The sequence below is a fragment of the Schistocerca nitens genome, chromosome 8 (assembly GCF_023898315.1).
Source record: "Schistocerca nitens isolate TAMUIC-IGC-003100 chromosome 8, iqSchNite1.1, whole genome shotgun sequence".
NCBI lineage: Eukaryota > Metazoa > Arthropoda > Insecta > Orthoptera > Acrididae > Schistocerca > Schistocerca nitens.
The window spans coordinates 131,879,415-131,901,287 of NC_064621.1; the positions used below are offsets into that span (position 1 = coordinate 131,879,415).

Here is a 21,873-nt window from a genome sequence, read left to right on the forward strand (position 1 = left end):
TACAGATAAACATCAGTTTTTAATTTTGGAAATATTTTAAGCATTTTATTAATCACCTGGAGTTAAGACTCTCAGATGATGCAGCACTTTCGCTGGTATAATAAAGACTATGTTGCTGTCAAAAAAGATACTCGGAAAAGAAAAAAATTAGGAGCAGACTGAGAAACACTTCCTCTCCCGGTCTCTATAATGCCGACCACCTGCCCTCGGCATAACAACTATACTAAGAAGTGCTACCGACCAACGGATGGAAATTGCTTTGCTACCAGCGGTTAATTCAAAATTCACATGTAGCAAATTACCCCGTGTAACAACTAGCACCGGTTTCCCATATAATGTTGGGAGATGTCCCGTTTTCCTGGAAGGGAGACATTCTCGTTTTTTCCTTCTCGACGAATTTTTTTTTTTTTTTAGCGCAGTGTTTTAGGACCGCAAACAGTGCCGTAGACGGAATGGAGACCAGCAGTGAGTCACAACGGCAGCTTTAGCGACACAGCGTCGTACATCTATAGCGGCGCTGGCCAGCTGTTAGCGTCAGCTGCCGGCTGGAGGCGCGTGTGATGTGCGCCGCGTCGCACATCAAAGGCCGCCGGCGCCGCCTGTGCTCGCGACGTCGCGTCAGCCGCGACGCCCACCGCACAAAGGGCGCGCATTCCGTCGCGGGACTCCCCGCGGGGAAGCACGGCGCAGTGCTGCCACCCTGCCGCCGCGCGCTCTGACGTGTGTACGCCGCGAGATCAAGGCGGCGCGCGCCCTACGCACGAGCGTAGAGCAGCCGCCTGAAGCCTTACTTCTGTTCAGACGACTTCTGCGTGGAAGTCGGAATACTTCTTTCCGTGGTGAAAATTCCCACATCCGCAATCGATTTTCGGTCCCATGTAAACGCACAACTGTTTTTGAAACGTGCTTTTGTTGTCAGTTTAGGTCTTGTGTTCAAAGTATTCAGTTAATATGGACTGATTGTTCAGTGAAAGAGAAACGGAAATGTTTGACTGAGCACGTAACTGTCCACCTCTAATATTTATGTCAAGAGAAATTACGATTGTGTTGACTGAATCACAAACTGGGTCAGCTGTTCTCCGGACGCCATGTTTAACGGGGCTAGCAAATTCGCTTCAGACCTTAACGTGTAAACACGACAGCGAAAAATGGTTTCGCGTATTCGATGTTCGTCTTTCGGAAGATACAGTATACCACATGCAAACGTAGTGAGTGCTAGGCGAGCACAATTCTCTCGCTGCGTTCTCACGCCAAGTTCGCATCGCCTCTGCCGCAGTGTGTACCGCTCCATGGTTTCACATGCGCTGCAGAAACGCTCGAGAAAACGATGCTGCGAGCTCGCGATAGTAAATCACTCGTATGCGTCGAGCCGTAAGTCTCTATGTAGGCAGTGTTCGTAATCGTCTTAGCTTCTCAGTGTAATTGGCAACAAAAATCGGACAATCGTAATAGGCGAAAAACAGTTCACCAGCTCCTGTGAAGCGTCAAGCAAAGCTAAACAACAGTTCACATGAACCCTACACAAGGTATGATTTATATTGTGTCCAGGCGTGATTCTTTTCGACGAAAACCTAGCAGATTAAAGACGAGTGACGAAGAATTTCGTGTGATCAAAAAGTAACGACACTTTCTATTGTTCTTGAAGAATCTTTGTTTATCTGCATCAGCTTTGCCCCCTTTCGAAATAATCTCCCCCCCCCCCCCCAGATATAATACACTTGGTACCAGCACTTTTTCTAGTCTTGAAAGCGCTTCGAGATCTCACTTTTCGTAATGGTTTTCAGCTTCTTCAGCGATTCTATTTTTATCACATCAGTGGTGGCAATATAACTTCCTTTCATGGCTTTCTGCAGCCACGGGAATAGAAAGAAGTCGCAGGGATCAAAGTCCGGCAAAATCATGAGGAGTCATTGAGATGTATGCGTTAGTATTATCGCGATGCAGTTTCCACGAGTGGTTCTGACACAGTTCTGGTTGTTTCCTTTGAATTGTTTCACGCAAACGGCTTATAACTTCCAGGCAGGATTTCTCATTGACCGTAACACCAAAAGGCAGGAACTCATGATACACAATCCCATTGTAATCGAAGAAAACAGTGAGAAAAACCTCACATGTCATCACACACATCAAATTTTTTACGGCCCGGGCTCTTCAGGCACTTTGGGGACTGATGACCTCAGATGTTAAGTCCCATAGTGCTTAGAGCCATTCAGGCACGTTCCATTTAGACGATTGGACCTTGGTTTCAACATTATACCCGTGCACTCATGTTTCGTCACCTCCTATAAACACCTTTAGAAGCTCTGGATCGTTGTCGACTTCATTCATCAGTTCCTCAGCTATGTTGTCGTTGGTCGAAATTCAACATTCAACAGTTCGGAACAAATTTTGTTGCTATACGTTTTATGCCCAAGAGATCTGAAAAAATTGCTTGGAATGAGCCAAAGGAAAAGCCAACATCATCAGAAACCTCTCTGATGGTGATTAGTCGATTTTAGAGAACTAATTTATTCACTTGTTCCACACTGTTGACAGTAATTGATGTGCTAGGGCGTCCAGGGCAACTGACTTCTTCAACGTCTTCTCGACCCTCCTTAAAATACTTACGCCACTGGTGAACTCTAGTCTTAGCTTTATGCGTTGCTGCCCTTTGTTTTCTTTTTTTTTAAAAAAAAAAATTAATGCAAATTCCTTGATCCATCTTTTTACAAAATAAAAATTCATTTAGCTCGAGAAAATGGGTATTACATTTTGACTGTCTACAATAACGTAAATATTCGAAACAGCTGAAAATGCAAACATAGAAGAGGAACATATGTACCAACAAGATAAAAATATTTGATAATCGGATTATTAAGTCTGTGAAATTAAATCATTTCCGTTACTTTTTGATTACACTTCATATATCGGAATAGAGTCAGAGATAGTAGACAAAGATATTGGTTCCATCCGTGTAGGATCTAATGGTTTGCTTATCCGGCTTTACAATGGGCGCAAAATTATGCAGTGGCTACTTTTGTACGCCCTTCATACGCCTTGTTGTCGTCCCAATCTGGTGAACAAGTTATCTAGTGACATTCATATCAGCAATTTTAATGATCGCTGGATCCTAGACTTCCGGAGGTGAATCAACAACGATCAAATTTATACAATTATGAACGGTTACGTGAACGGAAGGTGATAACAGGAAGCCGATTACTTCGAAACAAACAAATGAACTCTTAATTTGTAGTTTCAGTGAAGCATTATGTATCTCGGAGAGCGTCGCTGCAATGTGCTCTTCTTATCCACTACTACATCCACTATCAGACCCTCCGTCCCCCCGAGACTTTCTGCATTAGTATGTCGTGGGCTGCGACATGATTTTTAGAATGGAGTGAAGTCTAGAACTTCTAGAAAGCCGGGGGAAAGTTAAATATCATATTCCGGTATCATGATAAAACTGACTTCACCTGATGATGTAACTAACGTTACGAAACCAGTAATGTTTTTTAAATAACTTAACCGTACAACTGCAGCGGTGTTTATTAATCGACATCAAGTTTTTTAGATGTGGACGTCCGGCGAATAAACTGCTGTGTGGAGTCAGTTATTTTCTGGTTCGTGTTAAAGTAGTGAAGTTACGTGAAGCAGTAGTGCATAATGAAATGTGAGCATGACGTAATGAGTAAAGCAGGGAAAATTGTGGCGAGGATAGGTATTAATTAATAATATGTGTGAAGATACAGGGTAAGTAGTTGTTATAAAAGTGACATTTTAATAAAAAGTGATTTAAACTATTATAGTTAATAATTGGGCGTGATAATGAGAAACGGAAATTAATGAAATATGATGTTTAGCTAAATTTCATGGGACTGATGGTGTATGGTTAAAGCGTTAATTTTCAAAATCTCGCATCGGCATTATATCCGTTCTTCCGTAATTTGCGTACTCACTTCCATAATTTCAAGAGTTCGTCAGCTCATTCAGTTGGTGCTGGCACCGCCACTCCTAATTTTCATCATCATTATATGCTGCTTGTCACAATCACGTCGATTAAATATTCTGGTGCAACGTTGCAAAGCGGTGCTGTACCCACCACCATCCTGCATATGGTGCCCTGCAAAGTATATATGTAGATGTAGATACTTGTCCTTCTTTTGTTTTTGGTCAAGTGAGATTTTTAACTTTTTTAATCCTATCATGTACATTTACCAACAATTATTATTATTAACCGTTTTGTTTGTTGTTACTCATTTCTATGACAAGTCCTTGCCAGTAGGCGCCTAAGAATCTTGATTACGTTGCATCTTTTTCCGTATAAATGTGCCTTTTATGGTTGTCAATGGCGCTCTGGAGGCGACACTGATTGGAGGAAGGGACGAAACGATGTCTGCAGCATTCGTCGTTGTTACGAATAGCGAGAGACATGATTGCAAATGCTCTTATCAAACGTCAGAGTCGACGGGCACAGCCGAAGAGAGTAAGAAAGCTCTGTTGAAATCAGAATTGATATGGAACTGAGGAAGAAGTTCTTGAAAATTATCGCAGGAATACAGCATTGTATGGAAGTCAAACGTCGAGAATTAGAAATCCTTTGAAGAGGAAACTGAATTTGAAATTTAGGGGCATCGAAGAAAGTAAAAAAAAATAGATTGACAGACGAAGAACGCTATGAAGGAGCATTACAGAGTGGACAGAGTAATACTGAACCGCAAAATATTTCACGCTCTTTAAGATAGGTAACCCAGCTGATATCGTCTGCAATCGGCGCCGTTGATGAGAGTCGGTTTGCTTAAGCTAACGTGAATGAAATACAAGATGTATCAAAAAGTATCACCCGACTTAAAGAAAAATCGGAACGATTATGTTATTTGAGATATGTGCTTGAAAAACATTGGTAAGAGCAAACCCTGGAGTTTCACATGGCTCCCGCTAGGTAGCAGCAGTGTGCGCCCACTACAGTTCTAGAAAAAATGGTGTCGGGACAACAGAAAGAGTTCTGTGTTCTAGTTTTGCGCAGTGCGGATCAGTAATAAGTGTTCAGCATGACTTTCGCACTAGGTAAGGTGTGGGTCCTCCTACAGCACATAGCATTAGGCGAAGACATGAACAATTCCGATAGAGAAGTTGTTTTTGTAAAGACAAATCTCCAGGCCATCCTCGAAAGTCTGACACAGACGTCGAACGCATCCGTCATAGTTTCACAAGGAGTCCACAGAAATCCGTTCGCTGTGCAGCTCGATAGTTCAACATGCTCCCGATGTCCGTCTGGCGAGTGTTGCGTCGACGTTTACATATGAAACCATACAAAATTCAGCTACTGCATCTCTTCGTGAAGCTGACAGACAACGACTTGAGGAGTTCTGTAATTTTGTTCTTGGCAAGGTGGAGGACGACAGTTTTCTTCTACACTTAGTGTTTAGTACCGAGGCAACATTCCATTTCAATGGAAAGGTGAACTGTCATAATGTGAGAATATAGGGTACAGAACAACTACATTAAGTAGTCTCCAAAATTTAATGTGTTTTATGCAGTTTCACAGGAAAAGGTGTATGGTCCATTTTCCTTTGCCGAGAACACTGTTACAGGAAGCACATATCTCGATATGCTTGAGAACTTTCTTTCCCGACAATCGGAGACTGATTCGAACGACTTCATTGACCAACAGGATGGGGCACCGTCTCACTGGCATCTGGAAGTGCGGGAATTTTTAAAGCACAGGATTACTGACCGCGCACTGGACCAAATGATTTAGTCTAACATTGGAGGTCACCGGACCTGAATATATGTGATTGTTTCTTGCGGGACGGTTTATAAAAGACTATGTTTATGTGCCTCCATTACCAGCAACAATGAATGACCTGAGATATAACAGCAGCTGTGGAAGCTTTACGAGACATGTTCGCTGCAGTGTGGGAACAATTTGAATACCACATTGACATATACCGTGCATCTGAAGGGGGGCGTATTGAACACCTATGAACAGGTATGAAAAAAAGAGTTTTTGACTTTCCCGTTCATCAAAAAACAAAATTAATTTTATATGTTTATTAGTTTTAGAAAAATAGACGTGCCAAATCTGTTGATTCTTTTTGATTCACCCTTTATTTTCTGGGCCAGTGTTATTTTACTGTTCCTGTTGAAGAATACTGTGAGCCTTAGATAACATTCACGTTTTTTAGTAATATTCCTGCTTTGCAATGCATTTACATTTGGCTGTAATGATATTCCCTTCTAGTGTTGGCGAAAAAAATCGGATTTTTGTAGAGGTGAGTGGTTTTGTTCATCATTTGTGCAACGGCCTTTGCCTACAGAGCCGAACTTCGTGGGTTCCTTCGACGTGGGCGAGCACGTGCTGTTCTTCTTCCGAGAGCCGGCCGTGGAGTACATCAACTGCGGCAAGAGCGTGTACTCGCGCGTGGCGCGCGTCTGCAAGCGCGACACCGGCGGCAAGAACATCCTCTCGCAGAACTGGGCCACCTTCCTCAAGGCGCGCCTCAACTGCTCCCTGCCCGGCGAGTTCCCCTTCTACTTCGACGAGATACGTGAGTACTAGCCGTCTGCCCTTCCTCAAGGACCGTATTCTACCACTAGTGTATTAATGTTGATCGTTTCCGATAGAAAACACGGGGTCCCCTCCAAAATGTCCCTTGCAAAGATTAAAGTCTCAGGCCACCTTTACTGCAACAGCACAGCCTTGTGTTTCGGTCCGGCTTTCCTTGCAGTGACAATGAGATTCAAAAAATGTTCAAATGTGTGAGAATTCCTAAGGGACCAAACTTCTGAGGTCATTGGTCCCTAGAGTTACACACTACTCAAACTAACTTGTGCTAAGAACAACGCACACACACATGCCTGAGGGAGGACTCGAACCTCCGGCGAGAAGGGCTGCGCAGTCCGTGACATGGCGCCTCAAACCGCGCGGCCACTCGGTGCGGCCGGCCGGAGTGGCCGAGCGTTTCTAGGCGCTACAGTCTGGAACCGCGCGACCGCTACGGTCGCAGGTTCGAATCCTGCCTCGGGCATGGATGTGTGGGGCATGGATGTGTGTGATGTCCTTAGGTTAGGTAGGTTTAAGTAGTTCTAAGTTCTAGGGGACTGATGACCTCAGAAGTTAAGTCCCATAGTGCTCAGAGCCATTTGAACCATTTTTTAAACCACTCGGTGCGGCGACAGCGAGATTCTCTTTGTCATTAGTTGCCTGAATTACTTTTCGCACAGCCAGTCACCGTGCATTTTGGTAAGCAGCTGTACCATCTCTTACACGCATCTCCGATGCGAACAAGTGGTTCTTCACCTCATCATATCCTCTTGAGATGTCATCTGTGTAGTTAAGCTTCTGTATTCGAAAGAGACCCACCTGTCTGACAATGGCAATTCTTCAAAAGGCATCGTTGACTCACCGGTGCGTAGTGTACTGCATCGGGCGAGAGAACACGGCGCTCTTGACAGATTTCAACTGCAAAGTGTCTGCCAGTATTACTGAATAAAAGCAGACGGGACAGACACCACTCTAATACCGCCTAACACTGCCTCTGTCGTCGAAAAAGAGCCCGCAAATTCCTTCACGTATGCCTCGTCCAGACGAAGCAGTTCGCTGATGATTAGGTCTGGCACTGATACCACATTGTGCAGGTGTTGATTACTACGGTTCACCCACTTAATAAACAGACCCAGAAACTTTCTACCTGATTGTCATAGAATGGTTGAGCGAGCGTCTCGAAGACTGATAGTATCTCTGAGCATTCATCGAACGAGGAAAGTATGCATGCAGCAGCACTGTACACCGCAGTTGTATAAAAGAACTGGTGTATCCATAGCACAATGCACGCGTAGAAGAGACGGCAACGCTTGGTCACTGAAAATAGTGAAATAAGTATCATGTTCAATGTTCACAGCAACCGGAATCAGTGAGCCTAAGTCACAGTACGAGAAACATTACAGGATAACCTTCGACCTGAATTACACCGTCCTCGCATTGCGAGTTAAACGCCTTTTTCGACCGTAGGTGCACACGAAGGTGCAGACGATATGTTACGTCTTCTACAAGGAAGTTAAATCGCAACCTGTTGGACCACACTACGGGCCTCCAGTCAGCTACTGTGCAGAGTCTTTGTTGTTTGACCCCGTGAAGACAGGCCGTTTCATCTGCTCCTTTGAGAAATTGTGTATTTGCGAAGTACCCCACTCCGAATGTCCGTTGCATACTGTACCCTAGGCAGTATTCGATCGAAAACTGTTCCGACTGACTTCCGTTCTCTGACAGCGGCATATTCTCTGGCGGAGGAAATTCCTGTCGGGTTTGAATCAGATTGATTCGTGTTACATAGCGTCGAGTGGTACATCATTCGTTGTAGACACGATGGACGTCCGCGTTGATTACAAAAAATCGGGCAACGTCATTCACGGTGTGGTCATAGTTAATTCCAGACACAACAGATCCTTTCTGCATTCCGGTCACGCTTACGGGCGCCCATTTGATACAGATGAGTGGCGCATACACACCACTTCGCTGCTCTCATCGTCTCTTGTGTTTTGTATTTCGTATGCGGATAGGACCTCCTCGTCGTTCGGTTATTTACGCCATTCCGCAGTTGGGTGACGATGGTCTTCCATTTCTCTGGAGTTTTTCGAGTAAAAGCCTTATGACCCATTTTCTTCATGTCTGAGAACAAGAACGTTTTATTTCACTTGGCGGACCAGACAAATTTAATGTCAGTGAGTAGTAGTGCTGCGAGAGGAATTTAGTGCCCATATATCTGTGCGAACGAGCAGGTACGTACTACGTTTTCTGTGGTTTATATCTTTTCACTAAGGCTAAAATTTCCGCTTTTCGCATAGCCCTTCAACCCGAACACAATGTCATGTTTCCTTGCAGTTGGTGCGTTTAACTGTCCGGAATGGCACAGCACATTGTCCGTTGATTAAAAAAGTAAATAAATAAATCAAGTACCTCGAACCGAAATTTGCTAGGCACCGACTGATCAACCTATTTGTAAATCAGTTACCCATCATTCCAGTTTTTTGGTATAGTAGGTGGTTAAGTTCCGTTCTGGCCCCTCTGACCAGCGTGTCATCATCTCCCATTACCGACATCGGATTCGGTAGGGAGGGGCATGTGGCCAACACACCACTGTCCCGGTCGTTGTCGGCGTTCTTGACCTTGGAATCACTACTAAAGGGCTGACCAGCTCCTCAGCAGCCGTCACGAAATTGAGAGTACCCATTAACAATCCTCCCACCAAGGAAAAGTCCCCGGCAGTACCGGCAATCGAGCCCGGTCCCTCCACATTGCAGTCAGCGCGCTGACCCCTCAGCTACGGAGGCAGGATTTTTTAGTATATCACTGCCGTAAATCTTTCATAGATCCAGTATGAATAATAGAAGATGGCCCTTCCTTCGCTGTTGGCAGACTCACCATTCAGTCACATGTATCGTTTATAGCCATGTTTCATCAGTCCACATTATGCCCTCCAGATTCACAGCTAGCACTTCTCAAAACAAACAATCCACACCGCAATGTACGCAAGTTCCAGTAATACCTTTCTTCCCTAGAACTTCCGAGTTGAATCTGCAGTTTCTTTCTCATTTGTCATTCCCTTCTGTGTTGTTGAAAAGATATTCTACACTTCCGCCAGTTTGTAGATGATCTGCTGTTAAAGGACACCCGTGTACTGAATTCTGGAAACATCCCCCCAGGCTGTGGCTAAGCCATGTCTCCGCCATATCCTTTCTTTCAGGAGTGCTAGTTCTGCAAGTTTCGCAGGAGAGCTTCTGTAAAGTCTGGAAAGTAGGAGACGAGGTACTGGCATAAGTAAAGCTGTGAGGACGGGGCGTGAGTCGTGCTTGGGTAGCGCAGATGGTAGAGCACTTGCCCGAGAAAGGCAAAGGTCCCGAGTTCGAATCTCGGTCCGGTTCAAAAATGGTTCAAATGGCTCTGAGCGCTATGGGACTTAACATCTGAGGTCATCAGTCCCCTAGAACTTAGAACTACTTAAACTTAACTAACCTAAGGACATCAAACACATCCATGCCCGAGGCAGGATTCGAACCTGAGATCGTAGCAGTCGCGCGGTTCCGGACAAGCGCCTAGAACCGCTCGGCCACCACGGAGGGCTCTCGGTCCGGCACACAGTTTTAATCTGCCAGGAAGTTTCACGACACCCGTGTATATTTCACTTTCAAAGTAAACACGTAAACAGTACATAAAGTCTACCTCTTGACCTTTCAGAGAAGTTTCTTTTCCAAACACCGTCTTCGCTGGGTTGCAAGGAGCTATATTTCTGATACTCGTCGAGAAACTCACCTGTGCAATACATACAAGCAAATCTTTCGAACCAACCTCTGCGCAACACGGAATGAAAACCATAGTCGCCCAGAACTACGGAAACACTGAGCTGTTGCCATAGAAATGTAAACAAAATAGCATTACGTCATCGGTCGTGTCAGGGGCAAGAATCAGTACTTGGTTCAAATGGCTCTGAGCACTATGGGACTTAACATCTGTGGTCATCAGCCCCCTAGAACTTAGTACTACTTAAACCTAACTAACCTAAGGACATCATACACAACCATGCCCGAGGCAGGATTCGAACCTGCGACCGTAGCAGTCGTGTGGTTCCGAACTGGGCGCCTAGAACCGCTCGGCCACCGCAGCCGGCCGAGCAGTACTTGAATTAAAATGTAGACTTTCACGGCCGGAAATATCATGTCCATTATAATTATCCGGGCTGTTATGCCGTGGTCGGTTGATGAATTCTGTGTCGATTCCCAACGTTTCGTCTCCGACTGCGGGAGACATCTTCAAGGGGGTCCGCAGCTCGATGGAAGGTCCAACACACCCACTGGCTCGCTACTGACTGCCGCTAAATTCCGTGTCCGCGCGCTCCCACGCCACGGCGTGACGTCACGTGTTTTGAAAACGTCAGTGCAATTGGCCGCTGTCCGTCGCCGTCGCCATCACCCAGTAGTGGATGGGTGGTACACCTCTTCTTTAACACCGGCATCCATATACCGTTTAATTTCACGCCCTTCTCCTTTCGGTTGAAATTATTTGGGTGTTTAGCGATTTCGATTGCCTCCCTGTAGAGCCTTTCGTAATATCCGCTTGTGGCCGCTAGTACTTGCGTCTCCTCGAAACGAATATTGTGGTTCCCTGGGTGGAAGGCATGCTCCGCAACAGCTGATCGTTCCGTTTCTCCTCTTCTACAATTTCCCTTGTGCTCTTCCAAACGCTTAGAAACCGTTCTTTTAGTGGTACCCACGTAAACATCACCACAGCTGCATGGGATCCTATACACTCGAGCTTTTTCCAATGGTTTGTGAGCGTCCTTGACAGGCTTAAGGTATTCCTGTATCTTCCTGGTGGGCTTGTAAATTACGGCAATATTCCGCTTCGTCAAGATCCTCCCTATTCTTTCCGTTACATTTTTAACAAACGGCAGGAAAACCTTAGATTTTGCAGTAGCCTGTACGTCAGTATGATTTCTGCGTGGCTGCCTCAACGCATGTTTTATTTCGGCGGACGAATATCCGTTCTTCATTAGTGCATTGTGGAGATGTTCCATCTCAGCGTCGAGCAACTCAGGTTCACAAATGTTTCTAGTTCCGTCCGCTAACGTCTTGATAACACCCCGCTTCTGTTGTGGGTGGTGGTTCGAATCCCGGTGCAAATAACGGTCCGTGTGCGTGGATTTGCTGTGTACTGAGTGGCCCAAACTACCATTTTCGTTTCTAAAAACAAGCACATCTAGGAAATGTAATTTGCCGTCTACCTCCTCCTCCATTGTAAACTGAATTCTCTTGTTTATACTGTTCAGATGTTCGTAGAACCGGCTTAGTTCCTCCCTACCATGTGTCCACAGCACATACGTGTCATCCACGTATCGGAACCATACATTTGGTTTTTTTGCTGGCAGTACCTAAGGCCTGTCCTTCGAATTTCTCCATAAAGAAGTTTGCAGTTACGGGACTTATGGGGCTTCCCATAGCCACGCCATCCGTTTGCTCATAAAACTGTTCATTCCACTTGAAATATGTGGTCGTCAAACAACACTTAAACAGTTCTGAAATGTCGGCAGGAAAAATTCGATCCAGCTGTTCCAATACATCATTAAGTGGAACCATGGTAAACAGCGATACCACATCGAAGCTGACCAATATGTCCTCCGGCTGGACCACTATGCCATTCAATCTGCTGATGAAATGTGTCGAATTCTTTATATAAGAGTCCGAACGGCCCACATGTGGTTTTAACAGCGTAGTCAAAAAAAAAAAAAAGGTTCAAATGGCTCTGAGCACTATGGGACTCAACTGCTGTGGTCATCAGTCCCCCAGAACTTAGAACTACTTAAACCTAACTAACCTAAGGACATCACACACATCCATGCCCGAGGCAGGATTCGAACCTGCGACCGTAGCAGTCGCGCGTAGTCAAAAAACTTGGCTAACGAGTAGGTGGGCGAAGCAATGGCACTTAGTATCGGTCTTAACGGCACATTTTCTTTATGAATTTTGGGCAATCCATAAAGCCTCGGTGGTAGCGCAACCGAATTGCAGAGACCTTTCTGTACACTTTCTTCAATGGAGGACTTTTTTTATTAACGGCGACACAGTTCTGAGAACGTTGTTAGTGGGGTCCTTATTCAGCTTCCTATATGCATGCGGATCCAGTAGATCAGTAATTTTACTCTGATAGTCGGCCACATCCATAACCACCGTTGCGCTTCCTTTGTCAGCTGGGAGAACGAAAATACTATCGTCGTCATTCAGGAGTTTTAAAGCTCTTCTCTCACCCACAGTTATATTACTTTTCGGCGGTTTTGCATTGGCTAATATTCTCACTGTTTCTATACGGATTTCTTCAGCTGTTACAGAATCCACACTGCGAATTCCTGCTTCTACACTGGCTATAATTTCTTCCGTGGGCACAAAACGCGGACTAACAGCAAAGTTTCCTCCCTTGGCAAGCACAGATGTCTCATCGTCAGATAACGAACGTTTGGACAAATTGATAACGGTCTGGGAAACGTCTAAATGCCGAACTGATTAGGTAGCAAATTATCGAACTTCTTCTTCTGTCTACTAGACGTTGTCAACATACGCTTCCCCATGGTATCATGCAGTAGTCTATCAATTTTATCCCAGTCACCGCTGCACAGTTTATTACAGATCGTAATATGGAGAGACATTAAGCGGTACAAATCCTCGCTGTGATGCCTCTTGAAACACAGAATACTTCGGCTCCCTTGGTTGCGGAAGCACCGGCCATAGGAGCAGCAACAATTTACCCACATTAGAGTTCACTTAACTCCGACATAATGCACTCATACGTATTAACAGTGTTCTGACCGTGGATGACACTTGCAAGGTACTGATGACATTGCACAGTTGCCTTTCGTGATAAAATACAACAGCCAAACCTTCAGCTTAGCTAGAATCTGCATTTATATTCGAGTAAGCATCGCTGCCCGTGTTTCCGTATTTTTGTCCAGCACCTGTGCATGTAATGGGAGATGTAGACACTGACCATTTACGAAATTTTGTGACGATGGCCGATAGAATGTTTATTTCGGATACAGTGTCGACGCCTCACATTATATCGATCGCTATGAACGGCCTTATGATTCTTGATCATGCTGTTCGTTTATGAGTATTCACTGTTTAGAAATGTTGGCTTTCGTTTTCCATGTACTATCGGTCTGGGAAGGTGCCTTATAGCGACAAAGTGCACGCAAAGATGATACAATCCTGGAAATTGAAATAAGAACACCGTGAATTCATTGTCCCAGGAAGGGGAAACTTTATTGACACATTCCTGGGGTCAGATACATCACATGATCACACTGACAGAACCACAGGCACATAGACACAGGCAACAGAGCATGCACAATGTCGGCACTAGTACAGTGTATATCCACCTTTCGCAGCAATGCAGGCTGCTATTCTCCCATGGAGACGATCGTAGAGATGCTGGATGTAGTCCTGTGGAACGGCTTGCCATGCCATTTCCACCTGGCGCCTCAGTTGGACCAGCGTTCGTGCTGGACGTGCAGACCGCGTGAGACGACGCTTCATCCAGTCCCAAACATGCTCAATGGGGGACAGATCCGGAGATCTTGCTGGCCAGGGTAGTTGACTTACACCTTCTAGAGCACGTTGGGTGGCACGGGATACATGCGGACGTGCATTGTCCTGTTGGAACAGCAAGTTCCCTTGCCGGTCTAGGAATGGTAGAACGATGGGTTCGATGACGGTTTGGATGTACCGTGCACTATTCAGTGTCCCCTCGACGATCACCAGTGGTGTACGGCCAGTGTAGGAGATCGCTCCCCACACCATGATGCCGGGTGTTGGCCCTGTGTGCCTCGGTCGTATGCAGTCCTGATTGTGGCGCTCACCTGCGGCGCCAAACACGCATACGACCATCATTGGCACCAAGGCAGAAGCGACTCTCATCGCTGAAGACGACACGTCTCCATTCGTCCCTCCATTCACGCCTGTCGCGACACCACTGGAGGCGGGCTGCACGATGTTGGGGCGTGAGCGGAAGACGGCCTAACGGTGTGCGGGACCGTAGCCCAGCTTCATGGAGACGGTTGCGAATGGTCCTCGCCGATACCCCAGGAGCAAGAGTGTCCCTAATTTGCTGGGAAGTGGCGGTGCGGTCCCCTACGGCACTGCGTAGGATCCTACGGTCTTGGCGTGCATCCGTGCGTCGCTGCGGTCCGGTCCCAGGTCGACGGGCACGTGCACCTTCCGCCGACCACTGGCGACAACATCGATGTACTGTGGAGACCTCACGCCCCACGTGTTGAGCAATTCGGCGGTACGTCCACCCGGCCTCCCGCATGCCCACTATACGCCCTCGCTCAAAGTCCGTCAACTGCACATACGGTCCACGTCCACGCTGTCGCGGCATGCTACCAGTGTTAAAGACTGCGATGGAGCTCCGTATGCCACGGCAAACTGGCTGACACTGACGGCGGCGGTGCACAAATGCTGCGCAGCTAGCGCCATTCGACGGCCAACACCGCGGTTCCTGGTGTGTCCGCTGTGCCGTGCGTGTGATCATTGCTTGTACAGCCCTCTCGCAGTGTCCGAAGCAAGTATGGTGGGTCTGATACACCGGTGTCAATGTGTTCTTTTTTCCATTTCCAGGAGTGTAGAATTTAAGGTATATTCGGTAAGTTGGTTGGAGCGCACTGTGTTTCAGTAGATTTTAGTGCATTTCTGCACGAAATTGACTCCTTGCATCTCCAGTGTTTAGTGTTTAGGCCTTGTGCCCGACAGTCGTGTCTACGAGCAGCTAGTGGACTTCCGCGTGCGCGTCTGTCTGTTCACAGAGGACGTGTACCGCAGTCCGGACGACCCGGACCGCTTCTACGCCGTCTTCACGACTTCGGGCACCGGCCTGGTGGGCTCGGCCATCTGCTCGTACACGCTGCAGGATGTGCAGCAGGCGTTCCGCGGCCGCTTCAAGGAGCAGGCGACCAGCAGCTCCGCCTGGCTGCCCGTCCTCTCCAGCAAGGTGCCCGAGCCGAGGCCCGGAGAGTGCGTCAACGACACGGAAACGCTGCCCGGTAAGGAAGGACGCCGCGCCGGCTCGAAACTTCCTGTCACAATTTTGTCTCTCATTTTATATATTATTCTTGTTTGACATGCAACGAAATTAGAAGTGTAGTAGGCAACGATATCGCGAAATGAATGCCACTGTTTCGATCCACGGTATCACTTACATACACCCAGGAATTTTTTTCGGGTTATCAACCTTCTAACTGGTTTGACGAGGCCTGCCATAAACGTCCTGCCTGGAGCCAGCCTCTTGATCCTAGAGTAGCAGTTACACCTGTCTTCACTCTTATTTACACTATTGGCCATTAAAATTGCTACACCAAGAAGAAATGCACATATTAACGGGTATTCATTGGACAAATATATTATACTAGAACTGACATGTGATTACATTTTCACGCGATTTGGATGCATAGATCCAGAGAAATCAGTACCCAGAACAACCACCTCTGGCCGTAATAACAGCATTAGTATGCCTGGACATTGAGACAAACGGAGCATGGATGGCGTGTACAGGTACAGCTGCCCATGCAGCTTCAACACGATACCACAGTTCATCAATAGTAGTGACTGGCGTATTGTGACGAGCCAGTTGCTCGGCCACCATTGACCAGGGCAGCAGTCGAAGATTTTCTGTATCCATAAAGGCCCGTACAGGACCTGCAACATGCGGTCGTGTATTATCCTGCTGAAATGTAGAGTTTCGCAGTGATCGAATGAAGGGTACAGCCACGGGTCGTAACACATCTGAAATGTAACGTCCACTGTTCAAAGTTCCGTCAATGCGAACAAGAGGAGACCGAGACTTGTAACCAATGGCACCCCATACCATCACGCCTGGTGATACGCCAGTATGGCGATGACGAATACACGCTTCCAATGTGCGTTCACCGCGATGTCGCCAAACACGGATGCGAACATTATGATGCTGTAAACAGAACCTGGATTCATCCGAAAAAATGACGTTTTGCCATTCGTGCACCCAGGTTCGTCGTTGAGTACACCATCGCATGCACTCCTGTCTGTGATGCAGCGTCAATGGTAACCGCGGCCATTGTCTCCGAGCTGATAGTCCATGCTGCTGCAAACGTCGTCCAACTGTTCGTGAATATGGTTGTTGTCTTGCAAACGTCCCCATCTGTTGAATCAGGGATCGAGACGTGGCTGCATGATCCGTTACAGCCATGCGGATAAGATGCCTGTCATCTCGACTGCTAGTGATACGAGGCCGTTGGGATCCAGCACGGCGTTCCGTATTACCCTCCTGAAACCACCGATTCCATATTCTGCCAACAGTCATTGGGCCTCGACCAGCGCTAGCAGCAATGTCTCGATACGATAAACTGAAATCGCCATAGGCTACAATCCGACCTTTATCAAAGTGGGAAACGTGATGGTACGCATTTCTCCTCCTTACACGAGGCATCACAACAACGTTTGCCGGCCCCGGTGGTCTAGCGGTCCTAGGCGCTCAGTCCGGAACCGCGCGACTGCTACGTTCGCAGGTTCGAATCCTGCCTCGGGCATGGATGTGTGTGATGTCCTTAGGTTAGTTAGATTTAAGTAGTTCTAAGTTTTAGGGGACTGATGACCACAGATGTTAAGTCCCATAGTGCTCAGAGCCATTTGAACCATTTGAACAACAACGTTTCACCAGGCAATGCCGGTCAACTGCTGTTCGTGTATGAGAAATCGGTTGGAAACTTTCCTCATGTCAGCACGTTGTAGGTGTCGCCACCGGCACCAACCTTGTGTGAATGTTCTGAAAAGCTAATCATTTGCATATCACAGCATCTTCTTCTTGTCGGTTAAATTTCGCGTCTGTAGCACGTCTTCTTCGTGGTGTAGCAATTTTAATGGCCAGTAGTGTATATTCCATTCAGAGTCATTCCCTACAGTTTCCTGTACAGGGCCTTCTAATGCTGTGCAGTTATTCCGCGAAGCTTCGACACATGTCGTACCATCAACTAACGCACTGATAAACGGTGAACAGCTCGTCCGTTAGTGTTTGACGTGGTTATGTTTTTGCATATGCGTTTATTCCAAACCCCCTGGTGGGAATTTCAGACAGTTTTAATTACATTTAATAATTATAGTTTAATGAACTTTAGTCAGTTATTTTCAGTCAGCAGTAAATAGCGAGATTCTATTTACAGACCGTAGAAACGTAAATAGCTTATATGACAATCATTTTAATACTGTAAAGTGTTATGTTTTACTCGATGAGTAATTTATTTCAATTATACTCTACGAAACAGAATTCAGAAACAATATTTTTGCATTACCGCGATTAAAATAAGGTAATAATTATTTTCCCCTCGTATAAATGAAGAGTTCAGGATCGTTTATCCTGGATTTTAACTATTACTCTGAGACAAACGACACACGTATTATGACTTCAGCCTTTTATTTACCAGACAGCGCACGGTAGTGAGTTGATGCGAGACTCCTGGCAGCGTGTGGCTGTGGGCACAATTTCTGGGTGGTGGCTACTGCGTATTTGTGCCCCGCGCTGGACTGCAACCCTGGAGCGACAGTCGAATCGAAGTAGTAAGGAAATCCCTAACCGTTAGCAGCGCTGGTGCCAGGTGTCAGCTGCATACGTCTAACGGCCAGAAGCGAAAACAGTAGTCGTGTGTATAACAGTGACAACAACGAAGCGTTGCCATAGAGACATTTGCAAAATCGAGTTCCGTGTTTGGCGTGTGAAACTGTCGTGCCTAGCCGACAACAACTGTCGGGGATCTTTGTACGCCGACCTAACTGTAGTTGCAGTGACAGCAGAAAAAAGTCTCACACAATCTCTCAGCAGATACTAGTGTAGCAAGCAGTTGTAACTTATGAAGCCTCAAAGTGGAGTATCTCACACTAGATGCACCTGTGTATCTCACCTGCCGACCAACATACTTTTCTATGGCGATGTCCGCCCGACTGCCCAGCCTGGGTTCTTAACCTCACAAAGCGAATTATATAGTAAGAAACCCCTTTTTGTAACTCCGTGGCAACCTCTTTTTCTCTCTGAACAAACACACTCGCCAAGTACGTTTGTTTCAGGAAGCACTCCTGTGTGGAATGAGGTACGTTTAGGTCCTTCAATATCTTCTGTTTCTCTATACCTCTGATCCATCCAGATTGGTTTTGTACAGATTTCAGCTTTGCGGCAGCCCAACGACATATTCCAGCTCCACGTGTTCCCTCGCCCCCAGACCACTATAGTGGCTATGGGCATTTCAATAACGACTTCCACGGAATCTATGTCCGTGGCTTGGTTTGCAACATAAATTCATCTATTGAATATGGCAAAACCAAGATTGGTATTGGGACCTAGATCTCCATATGTCGTGCAGTGGCTTTAACAGTTACACTATCTGAGTACGTATCCAGGCCTGATTCAAATTTTCATGGTCACTGATGTTTCTTGCTATTATTAACTATGTGGGAATCGTTCCACTTGAGGTTCACATTTGGCAGAGGACCGCTGTCACAGAATATGTACTAATTGAATATAACTGAGTGAAATGTAATCAGTCCCATGGCACGTTTATTACATTCCTCGTCAGCATTTCTGAACGAATCTTTCGCGTAACTGCATTTCAGTGATTCAGTTCCTCTCGATACCTTTAGCTTCATTTGATTCCCATAGATTCACTCACCTTTCGGTGGGTAAACTAACTATTAATTGTACTTATTTTAGTCACAAACCGGAAGTTACACTTAACTAGCCACACACACACCACGCACGCCCGCGCGAACACACACGCACACGCTCACACATACAGTGTAAAAGGGACTTTATCTTTTAACGATGTTTAAAACCATTTTTTCATATTATGGACCATGTATCAAACATGCCCTTATGTACGATGATTGTAATCCTTGAGATGTTTATAACTATTTATTTTTATAACGAACCATGTATCAAATATTTTATGGTTTCACAAAGTTCAACTTCTATATCTCTTAAATTACGATGGTATATGTCGAGATCTTTACGTGCACACTATGAAGTTGGTTCTCCATGTCATATAATGTAAATTCTGACGTCTTGTATCTGATGCAAAGATAAGGTAAACAGCGTTTTAAATGAACAGTTCCAGAAGTTAGTTCTTTCACATACCATACATTACATGGTGCAGACTGTGATGTCTCTGTGATGATATTTCACGATAATTTCACTTATGTTTATGTTGGCTGCTGCTTCGACAAAGTGAAACGAAGAGTAAACCTGTGACCTGGTCATCCTTTTTATTTAATATTCTTATCCTGTCAATAAATCGTGAAAATCGCCAGCCAGTTAACATACCACAAAAATGTTCTCACCTTTACATACGAAACACCACGTATAAGTAATAAGAAAACAAATCATGGAATCTATGCATTAATCATATCTGCTTTTCTGCTATTTGTACTTTTGTCGTATATTCATTTTTTCCACAGAAAGCTGAAATGTAGACCATGTAATAAAGCATATCACACCGTCAAACGGCAGTTATACCTTTCCTTAAGTTTTATATAATTGTGGGTCTGGATGAAGGAATAATCGTCTTGCATATTTCGTCCACTGGATTTAACAATGACATATTCTGAGTACGTTTTTCATGGTCACTGATGTTTCCTGCTGTTACTTACAAAGTGCATGGGAATAGATCCACTGGAGGAACGGATGTGGCAGAGTATCCCTGGCACGGGAATATGTACCAACTGAATAAAATTGAGTAAAATGAATGAAACCAAATGTCACAGTACTTTTATATACACTTCCGGTTCAGCATTTATGAACAGATCTTACTGATATACTTTCGCGTAACTGCATTTCATTGATTCGGTTACTCTCGATAACGTCAGTTTCACTTCGTTCAGTGTAATTCAGCTGATAGAAGTTGTTCCCCATACGTCCATTCACCTTTCGTTGCGTAAACTAACAATTAATTGTATTTATTTTAATTACAAACCGGTAGTTACATTTAACTATCAAGTAAGGAGCAATTGCGATTTGCGCTTCATACGTTTCATTTCAACGGTTTCCTGTCTACAGATCAAAGTTCCAATCTCTATGAATTCGAATGAAATTTTCTCCTTGTAGCTGACTGTGCGCTGATATGAAACTTTCTCGCAGATTAAAGCTGTTTGCCGGACCGAGACACGAACTCAGGACCTTTGCCTTTCGCGGGCAAGTTTGGAAGGGAGGAGACGAGGAATTAAAGCTGTGGGGACGGGTCGTGGCTCGTGCTTGGGTAGCTCAGTCGGTAGAGCACTTGCCTGCAAAAGGCAAACGTCCGCGAGTTCGAGCCTCGATCTGACACACAGTTTTAATCTGACGGGAAGTCTCACTGAACTCTGTAACTAATCCTGGTTTATGATTACCTATCCATACGTGTTACGTCGTTCAAAGCGGTTCTATCAGAGTTTGTACCCTTACATTTCTCCAACATTGCTTCATGCTTTACGCTCACGATACTGTGTCCTTTCACCCCATGAATTAACACTTTCTGTTATGAAACACTTCCATGCGAGCGACAAGAAATAAATAATTTAAAAAAAAGGCAATTTGAATAAAATCAAGCATGAAAGTTTCTGTCTCTGACCTATCTCAGGTTTTTTAGCCCATTCAGACTCTGTAGTTAAATTGTATACAATAAGTTATATTGTGTCTTGGCTGCAACGAAGTATTTTTTCCCAAAAGGAACCTGAGGTACACATTTGTGAGTACCTGGGGTACACATTTGTGAGTGTTCAAAAAATGGTTCAAATGGCTCTGAGCACTATGGGACTCAACTGCTGTGGTCATAAGTCCCCTAGAACTTAGAACTACTTAAACCTAACTAACCTAAGGACATCACACACATCCATGCCCGAGGCAGGATTCGAACCTGCGACCGTAGCAGTCGCACGGTTCCGGACTGCGCGCCTAGAACCGCGAGACCACCGCGGCCGGCGTGAGTGTTCAGCCTTTTCATCATGCGAAAGTGCTGCCATCTGTTGAGCCTCACCGTGATATTGTCAGCAAGTCAGTATAGCAGTGTGCAGCAGCTCTTGCCAATGTGGAGCAGGTCGTGACCTCCAGAATACACGATTGTGGTTGTTTCGCTGTATTCCGCTACATAACTGAACATTGTTATTTTTAATTCGCGTGTTAATTTTGAATCATAATTTTTACCCCTTATTACAATAGAGAATATTTTGTAATTAGTTATTTTAGATCATAAACTGAAGCCAAGTATACGAAGTATGTTTTGAAAACATTTTTTTTTATAAATCTTGCATCTAAAATCATAAGAAAATCACCTGAGAGGATTACCATATAAGTAAAAACTTTAC

The 21,873-nt window shown here is 45.4% G+C and overlaps 1 protein-coding gene across 1 annotated transcript in view; it reads left to right on the forward strand.

The window, feature by feature from the left end:
* Nucleotides 1-21,873, forward strand: part of LOC126198968 (semaphorin-2A-like) — a 747,394-nt gene that overhangs the window by 688,263 nt on the left and 37,258 nt on the right. The window contains exons 7-8 of the mRNA XM_049935625.1: nt 6,297-6,527; nt 15,327-15,563. Coding sequence (XP_049791582.1) covers nt 6,297-6,527; nt 15,327-15,563 — 468 coding nt within the window. The remainder of the gene's footprint in view (nt 1-6,296; nt 6,528-15,326; nt 15,564-21,873) is intronic.